The following is a 16,502-nucleotide window of genomic DNA, read 5'->3' as shown; positions in this document are numbered from 1 at the left end:
TTGATAGCTTCAACAGCACAACGGGCACTTAATTTTGCACGTGATTACTGAATCATGGTTAATGCCACAGAGTGCTTGTTGTTGGTATCCCGAAAGACATTTTGGACTTTTCCTGCAGAAAAATTATTTTATGATTTCCATAAAAGCATTTATGTCAAGTAGTTACAGCTTACCATATGCTCGATCAGAGCTTTTGTGACTCAGAATTGACCTTTAAGGTGTGATTACACAAACAGGGAAAATTGGTGCAATCAATTATATAGGTATGTGTATGTGTATATATGTATGTGTGTATATATATATATATATATATATATATATATATATATATATATATATATATATATATATATATGTGTGTGTATGTATATGTATATAGATATATATAGATATATAGATATAGATATAGATATAGCATATGGTAAGCTGTAACTAGTTGACATAAGTAGATAAATGTCAGCTGAACAAGGTAAAATGCTAAGTTATACAATTGTATCATTTGCCTTGTCTCTATCATTGTTTCTGTCAGCAGACAGCGCTATGAGCATTTCAAACAATGAACTCTGAGTCACTCTGCTGGAAAAACTACACCAGAAACTGTTTATAAAATATATATTTTTACATGCTAGGTAACATGCAAATACCAAAAAATCTTTAATAGATTAGTATTGGCTGAAACATTAGTTGGACTCTACTGGAAACCTACATTCAGTTCAGCTAACATGAGCTGCTACGTTTAAGGTTATTGGTAATTATGAGAAGAAGAAAAAAAGGAAAACAATCATATTTGTCATGCGGGGTAAATGTTATTAAAATGTTGTTTTTTGGTTCCATTTCATAGTGGGTTTATTCTTTAATATAACTTTGGTAATGTGAGGGCACGAAATGGTCACATGCACTCATGGCCCATTAGCTTTTGCTAATAAATGCTAATGAGTGGCTGGTGCTGATTTCTGAGAAACTGAAACAGCAGTGTGAGAATTTTCCAAATGTCCCTCAAAATGACTTTGATTACTTTCCTACAGACTTTTACAAATCTATAAAGTTTAATTAATAATTAAATCAGAATTAAACCATAAGAGTAAGTGTGAGGTCCTGATGCTCGGTGCTTTTTTGTCGTTTTAATCATTATCGATGTGTTTCACATTGCCAGCTGAAATAAAAACACTACCACTGCTTAAGTCTCAGGAAAGTAGGCTCCATCAGCTGATTGTAAAAAGCGCTGGTGTCTTTCGGGCCTGTGAAGGGCCCGTCTTGGGCTTTTCCTCTTGCCAGTAAATGGAGAGACGGACAGTGTGCCCGGTGTTATCAATGAAGCCAGCCTCTTGGCTCTCCAAAAAGTGCAGCTTGGAAGGCATCCATAGCAGGGCATTAGGCCTGGAGGTTTGTGTCGTTTGTAATTTATAACACTGAGGGAAATGGGTAAGAGGACAATATGGAGAGAAGAGGGAGAGAGGGAATGTAGGAGGAGGGGGATGGGACTTTGCTACACAAGCAAGTGGCTCTGCTTCCTTTAGTGTGCTGCACAGAGCCTGGTTACTAGGCTGACCAAGCTGCAGAGTCTTCTGTCCCTCTCTGAGGCACAGCCTGAATGGGCTTTATTTTTCTTTTTACTCAAGTCAAAGTTAGACACAAACCAGAAAAAGATACAGTCTTCTGTACAGAAAAAATGCAGTGCTGGAATGTAACTAAGTACTTTTACTCAATGTTTTCTTGGCCAAGTCTCCCTGGAAGAGAAGATTTTAATCTCAAGGAATTTCCTGGTGATTAAAGATTAAATAAAAACACAAAAAAACAAAACTTAAGTACATAACATCTTTTTTTAAAAACTAAATATACTGAATTGCAATTATCTGACACCTTTAGCAGCCTTCATGATGTTTTGATTCCTTTGTTGATTCATATTTGATCACTACTTCTCTAATAAATGTTTAGACTGGGCAATACATTAATGCCAGAGGAGAGCAAACAAGCAAACAAAAAACCACAACATTTCCATGCTATGGGACTGATTTGTTAGGTAGATGAGAGCACATTTAAACAACAAACCCAGTAAAAACAGCTCTTAAGATTTTTCCTTATAGTCCTTATAGTCCATACAGCCTTATAGTCCAGAAGTCATCTGGACTATAAGGCTTAAAACAAGCAATGTGAAGCAATAATTTGTTCATTCATTTCCATAAGAAGTATATTAAAAAATACATTTTAAATCAAATAACTATGACACTAAAAAGCTGCTTGCACATTAATGCATCACTGGAAAAACCTAATTATATAAAGCATAATTGTATATTAGTCCCAGGCGCTATTCTATAGCCTCAACTTCTTTTGTCTTTAATACATTAAGTGCATCAGCCCATTGTACATTTATACCCAGGATGTAGTAGCAGCTAGTCGCCACTTTTCTCCACATGAGAGAATCAGTAGGATGCCAGTTAATCAGTGCTAATGGCTTTCATTAAGAGGAGTCTCACTATCTCCATGTTTCATTATGGCACGCCATCTCTAGAGCCTGCTAGAGCTTCCAGTGGGACAGACTGACGTAGAGGCGGCGTTACAAATTTGTACATTTCAACCCCTGCTAATAAGACATAATGATTACCGCAATACAGTGATCATCATCACTCTTCTCCTCCTACTAATCATCATACGGCGACACTAATAGCAGCAATTTCCCGTCATTTCATAACAATGACATCATGCACAACACCCAAATTACCCTGATAATATCTTAAAGACATAACCACAGTCAGAGCAAACAGTTCCTCTCAGCAGAGACAAAATGAATGACACTTTGCGTACGACTACATAAAGGATTTTTCTTTATATTAAATATGTAATGGTGGCATTTCAAGTATCAGCTTAAGGACGATTTTTGCTCTTTTTGCCATCAAATGCAAAAAAAGAGCATCTTTTAAGTGTCTTTCCAACAAGATAAGGGTCTTGGTTAAGTGGTTTCTTGCTTTAGAATAGAATTTCTTCTAAAAATCTTGGAATTTAATAACAGCAAAACTTTAGTCTTATAACAATAAATTGGTTAAATTTGGTGCCTTTTTGTGTCTGTGTGTCTGCATGCATGTGTTTTATATTCTGCCATTTGGACGACAGAAACACAAAGTCTTTCTGGTGTATCATCATCATCATCATCAGTCTTTGAACATTTAGTAGCAAAAAAATATTGGCAAATGCCAATATTCAGATAAAATATTGATTAACGCCAACAGTTCATTTCTCTACTCCCACTAAAGTCTTAGATTATACAATCCCAAAACAGAGGCTGTAAATCAGAGTATCTGCACTATGGAGATGATCATTTCACATTTGTTTAAAGAGGATTAAAGGGCCTATCAAAATTAATAAATTTAAGTACAAATGGATGTAAGTGCAAATATCTCATCTTCCATTCGGGTAACTTACAGTTAAATCCAGGCCAACAGAATAAATGAAAACATGAGGCTGTTCTGTTACATCATACACCTCTCAGCCTCAGTCTCCTGTTACAGTAATACCTGCATGGCCACGTCAATTACAAAGTCTAAATAATCTGTTAACGAAATAACGGGCAGGTGCAGTATGAGCTCTGTTTTGGGAAGCAGCTTATTAAAAGCAACGTGGGGGTGGCTGCATTCTGGATTGCATAATAACAAATTTTTTCATGGCTACAGATCCTAGGCAACATGCGCTGGAAGCAGATTCGGCTCCTTAACTACACGAACAACACAAAATTACAAAAGCCATTCCTTCAGGAGCAGCCATCGTCAGAGACTACCAGAAGTTATATGAGTCACTAATGAGTCTGCACTCAAGTTACTAGGTAGAAATGATGTGAAGTGAGATGCACTGCAGTGTCGAGAAAAAAGAACTGCGGTTTTTAAAATGTGCTCAAGATAGATGTTTGCACCAACACCAGAGACAATACATGACAGTGTTTGGATTTCTGTGCAATGTGTTCTGACCGAAAGAGACCTTACAGTAGTACAGTAATACCACTATACTTTCTACAATAAGTGCCTCAGGTTTATCCCACTCACTTCCTTGGTACAATATGGGACTTTTTCTCAAGTGACTACAGTGATAAAAACCATATTTGTGGATGTTCATAAAAAGCCCATTGTCACAAACAAATAAATCTGCCATACAGAAGCAAGGACGTGAGATTACAGAGGTTTATATCAAAAGTCTTCCATGTCAGATCTCCACACTTGTTACTCTTCAAAGTAACCCTTGATAAAATGTCAACTATAAAGCAACAGAGACCTTTTTGTGTGTTTTAACCCCTTTTGGATAGTAGTGCAGTCTCATTTCTACTATATCTTTGGATGGCTGTGCACAGGTCAAATTTGGAGGCTAATGCATTTTGGTGCTACTTCCAAATATAGCAAGCTGAAGCTGACATAGTTGTTTGTTTGCAGGAGTTGTAGGCCAGCAGTACTGCTTAATACCACAGCCTACGTGAATAGAGACTGGATCACACCCAAAATCTTAATTTTGACATCAGAATACATTACAGTCAACGAAAAATCTGCAAAACTTCCAGGAAACCTACTTTACATTTATTTTCCAGGAAGAAAATAAATGTAAAGAAAAGTCATAATGCCAGATCAGACAGGCTTTGGTAATGCACTGCGGCTAGATTGACACTCCTTAACTGTTGTACTAATCGGGTCTTAAAAGCCTACTCCACGTTGTACCAGAATCTGAAGAATGTGGGGCAATTCAAAAACTAGTCTTGTAACGCAACAAACTCAAGAGTTTAACCCAGTCAATATCAAAATCAGCAAAGGTCAACAGTGCATCCATTCATTGTTGGGAAAAGTTTGTTTTTTTTGTAATAAGTTACAGATTACTAGTTAACCTGTAATGAATTTATTCTTCATTGATGATGAAGAATAAATGTTTTTATTCTTCATCATCAATGTAGCTTATTGTAGTTACTGTAATTGAAATGCATTTAGTTTTTGATTACTTGTCTAATAAATTAAATTGGGCAATAAAGCAGAAACAGACTTGAGCAACGTCAACAATTTTTTACAGCTTGCAAACAGGGTTTAGACTTGTTTACTAGCAGTAGATTAATGTCAAAGATTAAAAAAAAAGAAAAAGAAAAATCACTGAATTTCTGTACCCTGGCATTGTTGGCGGGTCATAGCATGGCCAGCTCGGATTTTTCACACAAATGTGCACAGAGTTGACTGGTGAATGACAACAAATTCAAACAACAGACACAAAAAACAACGCTAAACACCTTTAGGTGACTGTTGTTGTGATTTGGCGCTGTATATAAAATTGAATTGAACTGAACATTTGAGCACAAATTGCTAATACATCAGCTTTTTGGAACGATCAGTATTAATTACATTTACTGCACAGTCTCACACCAACTTTTATTCTGAATTGACAGAAATTCTACATTTCTGCATTCGTGGATGTCACAAGTAACTAACCAACTTGACTTCACTGCTTGGGAATTACAATAAGTGAGATTTTGGCTACAGCTGGTTTTCATCCATTTAATGAGTTTATGAAAATGAACTTACAAAGTCTTTAAATTTGCATTACAAAATGTACTAACCATTACATCATCTTCATTTCTTTTTCACAATTGTGTTACCCTGGAGCCTAAACAGTTATGAAAAATCAAACTCAAACAACGAGCAAGTATAAGCAATGCTAATAGAAAATGTCAGTTTGTTTGGTTTTTAATCAAATGTTTTTCTTCAGCCAACAAATGTGATGTTTGCTATTAGAGGAGGCCAGGAGGAGCACTGTGTCTTTGTGGATCTAGAGAAAGCATATCACAGCGTAGGGCTGGGCCATATTATACCGTTCACGGTAATACCGGTATAATGTTAGGCAACGATAGGAAAATGAAATATCGCGATAGAATGGGAGTAAAACGCGCATGCGCAGTGCCTTTGTTTTCATACGCACATGGCCGATTGTTGAGTGAAACAGATGAACCAGAATTGGTTTGTAAAAATGGTGCAACTTCAGTGATGTGGAACTGGTTTGGTGTTTGTCCATCAGATACACAACAAAGCACATTTTTTTGCAGAACATGCAAGCGGCCGTTGTTATTGTCGTATTTGTCGGACTAAGATGCTCTTAAATCTGGGAGTAATCTGGGTCTTAAACTCCGTATACTTCAGGTCAAACAACACTGCAGCATCACTTAGAGTTAAAAACTGTCTAAATTCTTTCATCTTTAATAAAACGATCAGCATTGCTGCTTTACCAGGTGTAACTATAAAGTTTAACTTCCAGGCATCCATGAAAACAAAAGTTATTACATTTAACGGAGTTAGAAGTTAGCAGGAAGCTAGCGGAAGTTAGCTCGCTAGTTTCGCTAGTTACCTAAGCATGATATAGCATGTTCTGACTGAGAGATTTCTGAAAAAAATCAAACGTACAGCTCTGCTATCACTTCCAACATAAATGAAGACAGGAAACTAAACAGCAGTGACGTTTGTAGGGTTACTGAAGTTGGGCTAGCTGGTATATAATGATGTGCTACGTGATCGCTAGCGACACAGCTATGTTAGCATAACATAAACAGTGAAGCTGGAGGACGAACACTAACACTTTTCCACTTATAAAAGTTAACGTGAAGGTTCTTCATGGTTAGAGACAAATGCAATCGCATGGCAGGATGCTGTAAACGGACCAAACTTCAGTCAGGAGAACAACTGAGATAATCCATCCACAATACGAGGTTAGTCATTAATATACTGCAACAACATGGGAATAGAGCAGCTGCCAGAGAATTCAACATTAATGAATCAATGGTACAGAAGTGGAGGAAGCAAGAAGAATGAGTTTAATAAAGTTTGATTTATCTGACTGCTTTGTTTCGCTTAATGTGCCTTATAATCCCGTGCACCTTATGGTCCGAAAAATGCGTACTGCACACTGCAGTTTAATGTTGCAAAGCACCTCTTTTTAACTTCAGTGGATATTATACATGGTTATGCTCAGGATATGTCAGCCCATTTCTACTGGAAATGCCTTTTGGTTAAACTTTCAGCAAGGAATTTGCATTTGCACTGTTACATTTTTATAAAGCTTTAATGTACATAAAAACCAGCTTCTTGTTTAAGTGAAAATAAATGGAAGGTTGTCTTTTTGCGCTAGTAATGTTGTGGAGTTGTATTTTGTCTCGCATCAATTATATCGTCGGTTATATCGTTATCGCAAATTTTCAAATATATATCATGATAAATATTTTTGGCCATATCGCCCTGCTCTATCACAGCGTGCCAAGAGAGGAACTGTGGTACTGCATAAGGAAGTCAGGAGCGGCTGAGAAGTACGTGAGTGTGGAGCAGGACATGTATGAGGACAGCAAGAGAGTGGTGAGGTGTGCAGTAGGAGTGACAGATGGGTTCGAGTGAAAGGCGGAGTAGCATTACATCAAAGATCGGCTCTGGGCCCCTTCTTGTTTGCAATGGTGATGAAGAGATTTATAGATGACGTCAGGAAAAAAACTTTGTAGATTATGATGTTTGCAGACAACACTGCGATCTATAGTTGGAGTAGGGAGCAGGCGGAAGAGAGTCTGCAAAGGTGGAGAGAAGAGGAATGAAAGTCAGAATACACAAGTTTGAATGAGAGGGAGACCGATATAATAGTGAGGATGCGATTAGGAGAGGTAGTGACGGTGGATGAGTTTAAATAGGCATGGTGGAGCAGATGGAGACGAGTGTTGGGTTGATTTATCAGAGAAGGGTAGGGGAAGATGTAGTCAGACTTGCTTTGATACATTATTTAGAGACAGGGGCACTGACAAAAACACAGGAAGGGGATCTATAATAATGATAATAATATATGGGACATGCCTCTCTGCCAGACAAATATAGTGTATTACAGAGTTTAAGTGGTGCAGAGGGTGGTCAGGATTATCCATGATGGATAACAGTGACCTCCTCGCTACACCAGCTCCACAAGTTCCAATTTGCAGCCAGTAATAGAGCCGGCCTTACTAATCAGTTTGTTCTGTTGGTGTCACCACCTGATGATGATTTCCCAGCAAACCACAGCAAAGTCCACCGTGCTCACCACAATTAACTGATAAAAAAAAAAATCACCTTTGTTTTGATTGACAGATTGAAGGCTCTCAGCTTCCTTAGGAACTAAAGTCTGCTCATTCCCTTTTAGTATATAGCCTCCAGTTCAGCCCAGGTACTTATACATCTGTACTACGTCAGTATCCTGTCCCATGATAGACACAGGTCATGAAGCCATTCTCTTCCTTCTGAAGTCAATAACCATCTTTCTGGTCTTATTCACATTAAGAAGCAGACAGTTCCTTCCAGACAGTTACACAAAAATCATCAACTAGTTCTTTGCCCTCCTCCTTCTGCCACATAAACATCCAACAACTACAGAACTGTTACAGCATCTCTATATCTGCCATGAACTGCAGGTGTACAATGTGAACAGCAATGGAGACAGGACAGAGACCTTTCTGCACAGCTGCTTTAGTACACATCGACAAATCAGACAGAGCACCGCTCAGTCTCACATACTGTGACCTGTCTGCCAGGTGGCCAGTAATCCATGAGATGGTGGATGCATTTACTCACACGTAGCTTCTCTTCTCGTATCATCCAGTTCTGCATCTCTGCACTCCATTGTACATATATACACAAAGTACTTTCTAGTGAATGCTTTCTAGTTCTGTTCTTTCTACAGCATTTCCATCCTCAGCTTTTTTCAGTAAGGAGTCTTAATGCCATTGTTTACCATTTTTAAAAAATGTTTTTCCAGCACCTGAAAGCATATGATCTGCGCAAATTGCTGGTGAACACAATGTGGAATTAAGGGAGAGGATCTGTTCCACAATCGTTCAGAATGTGTTAATGTAACACACTCAAGTCTGTTAGGGTCTGTTGGGATATGACAGACAATAATTTCCTCACTGGACAGTCTGCGCTAGGATCTGTGCAGATGTCCGAATCCCTGTCTGGTTTTTTGTGTGTCTTATCTAAGCCATCAACTGTTATGCATGCACACCTTTAAGTAAGTATAATAGGATAAGTATTATAAGTATAATAGGAATAGCTACTCAGCCATGGTGTCTCCAGCTGTCCATGTCTATGTCCACAACTTGGTATAATCAAGGCTTTAAGCAGTACAGTATACCAGCTCATATGACCACAGATCAGCCACAGATAGACATTTTTCTTTACATCAACTCTTTATTCAAGTCTGTGATCATTTTGAGACCATAAATGATATCCCTGAAAAGATGATGTGAGTACTTTTGCACTTTATTCATTAACCTCAAAGACAGCTTATCATGTAAAACATGTAAGTATATACATGTAAGATTTCAGTGGGCCTGGTCAGTCTCTCTCACATTAGATAATCATGCTGGTTACCTCAACACATGAAGATTACCAATGCTTTTTCAGGTGTTGTCAGCACGTGGCCTTTAAAGGGTAGTTATTAAATAATTCTCCATAATGTAGTACTGTGCTTACTATATATAAACTCTACTTTCTCAAAAACTCAAACAATTTTCTGGTATTCCCAAATGATTAAGTTAATAAATGACTTGTCTGGTTCAATCAGCAACAATAAGTGAACTAACCGCATGAATTAACGGCAACTAGTGAACTAGAAAAATCCTTTGTCAGGTGTTGTCTTAATACAAAGAAAAGCAATGAAAATTTCATCGTGACGGATTACATAATGCGCTTTCAACAGGCTTCTCCAAAACTACGCCCAGAGCCAGAAAATCTGGCGGCAGTGAGTTATTCATCGCTTTTAGTAAACGGGCTAAAACACGCATTAACAACTTGTGTGGGCCTTTAAACTGAGTCACAGACAAGAAGTTACCAAACAACAGGTTACTACAACAGAGGTTTTCTGGCTTCTTTCTCAAAGACCTCCTAAAAGGGCTGCAGAAACAGAGGAATATGTTTACAAGTGAATCATTTTTGTTCTTATAAACCATGCAGACAGGTGCCTGAACAAATAAGCAGAAACCACAAGTGATATGATTATAAAAAGATAAGTGTTTAAATAATAAATAAATTCAGAGTGTTGGTTTTTTTTTAAATGATATTACATTCCACTCGAGAGAAAATCTGCAGCCGATGCCGTCTTCTGTAATACCAAGTATAGTGAAATGCAGACAACCTTTGATTCGAGGTAATTAGTTCTGATAAAGTGAGCGGCTGGCAGAAGAAGTCACGCTGAGTTCAAAGGGGTGTCCCTCATCAGGAAACATTAAGTGTTCTTACCAACATGATGTCATTTAATCCCAACACTTGATGCAGCGTTAAAAACCGAGGGTTACCAGGCAAACAATCCATCACGCTTTTTAGACATTTGCTATGACATGCTCCACACAAACCCCCAGAAAGAATAAAAACATTAAAAAAAACGCAACACACACAAACTGCTGTCAGTATTTCAACAAGGCCCAAAAGAGAAAAAATGAGTTTCACTTTAAGACAAAGTCCTAAGCAAAGAGCCTGCAAGGCTGCTGAATCTGAATTAAGCATAGATTGGCCTATATTGCAGCAATTAGGGAACTAGTTCAAGTTGTGCCAGTTCTCATGTAGGTTCTTTTACACTGGGGACTTTTACTCTAAAATAGTGAAGAATACAGTGCAGTCTGGGCTAGGAAACAGTGGTTGAATTGAAAAGACCACGGTGGAATGAACTTTTCATTTAACATCAGAAAAGGTTTGCAGATGAGTGCTGTGCTTTGAAAGAAGAATGTGGCATAATAGCTTGTAGGCATGACTAAACAGTATGCACGTGAAATAACATATTTATCACCAGCACGCAGGAGAATAACCGCATCAATCACACACGCGATTTGAAAATAGGAGATAAGATAAACTGACTCTAAGTGCCCGTGCATCTGATGCTGCACGAGTGGCCCGGCTTCCCCAGAATCAGAAAGCAGAGTGGTGTAGAGGAACATGTGTGCAACCTGATTTGAGCTCTCATGCCTACGGTAAATCCATTCCTCCTCTCAAAAAGCTTGGAACACTGTATGTGAAGGGGTGACTAACTTGCACTTTCAGGAATATCGCACATAACTGGAAGCCAGAAGGGCAGCTAAATTCCTGTTTTTGCCCCAGCTACTTGGTTTTGTCCCAAAAGGCACTCACTGACCCACTCATTAACGGGTAAAGCTGCAGCTTGACAAGAAACCCCCAGATGACAGTAATTGTTGCAGTCGCAGATGGAGAGCAATTAATGAAGGGTCAGAAGTTTCCAGAAGTGTGTCTGCCTGCATTAAACACCTCCTGTATGAATCTCACTGTAACCCTTGACCTAGGACCTCGATGGAGCTGGGTAAAACATAAGCAGGGGCACGTTGATTATGGTGGCTTCTCTATATTTCAAGTAAAATGAGCACTTCTGGGAATCTTTTTAAACCTTAACAAAGAGTAGAATCAGCATCACGGTGAATTATGTAATGCTGCACAGTCTGAAATCCTCTCTTACAAATCCACAACTGTGAAGAGGAACCAACTTATGAAAAAAGTTCTGATCCGATGCTCTAACACAGTCTCTACCGTGAGCAGCATGTTTTGGGACTGTTTCTTTTTTTTTTTGTAACCGACTCCAAACGACTATGCAGCTCCGCAAGCGGCATCAAATTAATTAACAATGACTTACAATACAAAGCACTTTGAACTGAGTGTGTGCTGTGAACAGAGCCAGATTGACGGGAAACTTTGACCCCGCAGGCCTCCCCACAGCAGTTGCTTATGACTTGCCTCCCTTGAATTCCCCTCTGGTGCACTGCCAGCAGCACAGACGCTATACCCTCCAGAGCTGAGTGTTTATGATTAAGTATGCAGGTGTAATGATGCGAAAACTTAATGTATGCGTCTTTTAGTGGGAGTATGTGAACAGAATTCACAAATTGCAACTAACTACTGCAAACAGATACACCCGGTTACCCATTTACAAACATATCTGAGATGAATGGAGCTGAATTATTTAAAGCATCATTATGCAACAAGACACTCTCTCTGCTAACGGGCAAAATACTTCTACAGAGAAAAACTTCACATTATTTTATTAATTGTCTCTTTTTAAGTATTTCAAACCAAAGTATGTCACGGCTGCTAAGGTAGCAGCTTTTATTTAAACATAAACTCAGTGTTAGGTATGTAGCAAGTGTTTGGATGCTGAGGACGGAACATGAACCGATGCCCCGGGATATTTAATGAGGTGCATGCAGATGTTTTAAACTCCGACCACATCTGCAGCTTGTGCACAAACTGAGGAATGACTCTAAAGCAAACTAAGCACGAGTGGAACAGTGGTGCAGTGGTTATGAATATCGCCTCATAGCAAAAGGGCCCTGGATTTGAGACTGTCAGCTGCCTGGCATCTTTATTTGTTTGGTATGTGGATGTTGTCCCTGCGCCTGTGTGGGATCGCTCCATTCTCATTAGGCTAATTAGTGATTCTAAATTGCCTGGAAGCATAAGCGGCTGTCCTTTTCTCTCTGTGATAGATGGGTGACCAGTCAAGGTTGTACCCCACCTCTTATCCTATGACAGTTGGGATAAGCTCCAGGCTAGCATGGCCCTGAACTGGATAAGGAGTTAAGAAAGTGGATAGATAGAAAAATATGCATCGAATTAAAAAGAGTAGAAAACGGTTTGTCTTAGTTTATTGTTTTTTTGTCGAAACAAATTTTGCAGGAGTGTAATTATTAATTACTAAATCTCCATCAGAGCAAGGCACATTTTCCTTCCTTAAGAAGAAAATGTAAAAGTAAATATGTAAGAAAAATTGTGTATGTTTCTGTTCTGTGTCCTGTGTACTGTTTGTTTGTATATGTGTCTTTTTGGCTGCTGTTACAACCAAATTTCCCCTTGTGGGACAATTAAAGGATTATTCTATTTTATTCTAAAATGTTGCTACCTTACAAAAATAAAAACTTCACACAAGTTTCTGTGTCACTGAAATATGGTGACTAATGAATCAACAACCCAATTATTTTCTTTTCACTAGCAGGGACCACATCCTCGGTAACGATGGGCGATGAGGGATGAGGAAGTGTGACTGGTGCTGCGGTTTGGGGAAGGCCTCGAAGGGGACTGGCGACGGCTCTCGGGCCGGGCAGATCCCCATGTACTAACGAGAAATGAATGAAGGAAAGGAAGAGAGGAGAAGAGAGGGAAAAATGAGGGGGAAGGGTGGGGCGTGAAAATGAGAACAGCAGGTATTGGAGGAGGGGGGCTTTTATAGGCTGAGGCCGGAGGGGGCGTGAAGGTAGGAGTGTTCCCACTCCTGAAATTCAGATGATATCTCCACCAAAACAGTTCCCAGTTAATGTTCTGCAATATTACTTATCAATGAAGTGACTTGTGGATTCAGCGCCATTGTGTAGCACACACACACACACACACACACACACACACACACACACACACACACACACACACAGGAACACAAGTAAACACAAACATTCAAATATTCACTAAATGGTTGTAACACACAAAATCTTAGTCATCAGATGTCTACTACAATCACAACAGAGATATGTAATAATAAAAAGAAATTGCAAACATTTGCTGATCTTAGTATTCTGATAAAATAACAGGATGGTGAACTTTCTCTGTTGACTCAGAAAACTGGTGCATGTCTGTGACTAGTCAGCTGTAATGAAAATAAATAAACAAACACCCCCCTCCCCAAATAGTATATTATGTAATGCTAATTTGGCAGAGGAACTACACCTAATTTCTGGTAATGGAGCTCGCTGATTTGTTCTGTTTTTCCTCCCAATTAATCCTCTTAAAGTGAAGCGAATATTCTAATAAGCGCACAACAGTCATGTTTTTTCCCCCTAGTTTTAAGAGTTCATAAATCAGCTGCTGACAGGTGTGTCTGTATATGCATCAGTCCAGTCCAGCACCAAATCTACAAACCCTTTCCAGGAATAACTTAGTCAGAAGCAACAACAGTGAGGGGGTTGGCTATGCAAAACATCAGATAAACCGTGGGTGAGGTAAACATCTTTCTCAAACACCATGCGCATACAAATACACACAGCACACGGGGGGCTTGAGGGTGTTAGAGGTTGTTATTCATTATCCACACGACTGCATTCCAGGATTGGACAAAAAAAGAGTTATCGCCACCATCACTCTGAAGCAAGCGCATGAGAGGCAGACAGGGATTTAAGCAGGTTCTCAAACAAGATGCCCCCACCTGATAACCTCAGTGCTGCTGTTGCACTATTCCCACATGTCCTAATGCATTTACAAATGAGAGAGAGCAAGAGATGAAAGGAATGGGAAAGTGTGAAAAGGGTTGAATAGGAGGAGGGCAAGGCATGAGGAGGAAAAGCAGGAGGGGAGAGAGAGAGTGTGAACATTAACACTTAATGGAAGTGATGGAGAATGATAAGGACACCTGCTTCTCCACTTTACAGGAAGTGACCTGTGAAGATGTGGCATCTACACCTGTGGCAGATTCAGTGTTGTCTGAGGGGGAAAGAACCTTTGCTGCTACCTCCCTCATCTCTTTTTCCTTCAGTACAAGAAATTATTGAGGAATTCCTCTTCCTTCTTTTTATTGCTCAATATCTGATTTTAGACATTTGACCTATAGATACACCACATGCACTCAGTGACTCCTTGCATCATAAACGATTACATAACTCATGTATCTACCTTGCCTTGTCCAACAAAGAGAGTGGTCATGTGAAAGACCTGCCTAGAACAGACATCAACCTTTAACACATTCCAGGTGTCAAAGGTTGTTGCAAAACTCTCTTACCTTTTTTAAACTCCTCCAGCATTGCGTCAAGCTTGGTGTCATTGAACACAAAATGCAACGGGTGGCTGTAAAACTTTGTGATGGTTTTGAGCGGAGTGCAATCATCCGGGTCCACGAAGGCCAGGTCCTTGACCAAGAGCAGATCCACTATATTGGACCTCTCGCCCTCGAAAACGGGGATGCGCGTGTAGCCGCTCTTCATTATCTCGGACATGGTATTGAAGTCCAGCGTTGCATCCCCAGGAATCATGAAGCAATCCCTCAGCGGCGTCATCACGTCCTCTACAGTCTTAGTCCTGAGCTCCAGCGCGCCCTGGATGATGTTCAGCTCCTCTTTCACCAGATCGTTGTAGGGGTCCGTGACGCGCAGCATCTCCAGAAGCTTCTCTCTGTTGTACACGGTTCCTATCTCCTGTCCGAGCAGGTAGTCCAGCAGCTTACTGACTGGGTAGGACGCAGGGAAGGTAAGCAGCATGAAGAACTTGGTGAGGAATATGGTGTTGGCTCCCACAGCGAGGCCGTGCCTGGAGCAGATGGCCTGTGGCACAATTTCCCCAAAAATGACTATACCGATGGTGGACATGACAACAGCAATCAAGCCCGAACCGGCGATATCATCCAGCAAGATGGTTAGCGTGGTGTTCACTAACACGTTCCCGAGCAGAAGAGAGCATAGCAAATAATTCCCTTGGCTCCTGACCGGCTCTATTTTTTTGGCGTAATTCTTCTCCCTTTCTGTGCCGCAGTTCTGCACTATCTGGAGTTCCATGGGGTCCAGAGCCATGAGCCCCAGGTTCAGCCCGCTGAACATACCGGACAGGCAAAGCAACATGGAGATGAAGATGACCTGGAGCCAGAAAGGCAGCAGAAACTTTTTCTCCTCCACCACTATCACTTTGGTGTCATCCCCATCGTGGTAGATCCAGGTGTTCTCCGTCCGCGGGTCGTGCATCCCGGCCACGGCTGGTGTCGAGGTGGCGATGCAAAGGTAATACGTTTTACTCCTCTCCGTCTTTCGCAAAGGTTTGACCTCAATTTCAACTATACCGGATGTCTTTCGATTCAGGATGATGTAGGGCAATATCATTATATCCGAAGTCCTAAAACCACAGGGGTGCAAGCCGGACGAGTCCTCCTGGCTCTGGTTATCCCCCGAGGAGCTGTCAATGCTCCCAATCACCCGGCTCCGCTCATGTTCCGTGAAAGCAATTTTGGACCAGGTCTCGTTGTTGATGTTCTGCCCGTACACTCTTAATTTTACCCGAGAGCGCTCACTCACCCGCAGGTAGCCCTTATCCATGAAGGAAATGTCGTCCGTGTCCTCCAGTCGGAGCCCTATGATGACGGTCTCCTCGGACCCTTCCTTGCCACTTGTCGGGGTGACACAGCAGCCAGTGACAGTTAAGAAAATCATCGCCAAAGCTCGGACCCGGTTAAGTGACGCCATTTTTGCAGCGGTGGGTGCTTGGGATAACGGTTCTGCCATATTGATAACAACTGGCAACCAACCTCCTGAATGAAAAGGGCTTTTAAAAATCAGAGCCAGTCGGAGTCCGCCTTCATCTCCGCCCAGGGTTGCCGTGACTTGTGCATCGGGACCTGCTCGTTCCCACTACGTGTCCGACACTGATGACTCGCGAGCGCAGGCTTACGGGCCAACTCGTGCCTCCCCTGGTGTCCCCGATACAGGCGACGGCGACGACCAATCGGGAGGTTCCGCTGGCCGGGAGGCG

The 16,502-nt window shown here is 40.6% G+C and overlaps 1 protein-coding gene across 2 annotated transcripts in view; it reads right to left on the bottom strand.

Annotated features, from left to right (window-relative positions):
• The window catches only part of cnnm2b (cyclin and CBS domain divalent metal cation transport mediator 2b), a 49,300-nt gene extending 32,870 nt beyond the window's left edge, over positions 1-16,430 (bottom strand). For both annotated transcript variants that reach the window (XM_085277697.1, XM_085277698.1), the window contains exon 1: positions 14,770-16,430. In XM_085277697.1, coding sequence (XP_085133823.1) covers positions 14,770-16,255 — 1,486 coding nt within the window. In that variant the 5' untranslated portion in view covers positions 16,256-16,430. The remainder of the gene's footprint in view (positions 1-14,769) is intronic.
• Between the last annotated feature and the right edge of the window lie 72 nt (positions 16,431-16,502).

This window comes from Mchenga conophoros, linkage group LG6, assembly GCF_057382185.1.
Source record: "Mchenga conophoros isolate Kocher_MC1m ecotype Shallow Benthic linkage group LG6, M_conophoros_male_GT1.1, whole genome shotgun sequence".
Taxonomy (NCBI): domain Eukaryota; kingdom Metazoa; phylum Chordata; class Actinopteri; order Cichliformes; family Cichlidae; genus Mchenga; species Mchenga conophoros.
Note: the sequence above shows the minus strand (reverse complement) of the source record. Positions and strands in the feature narration are given on the sequence as shown.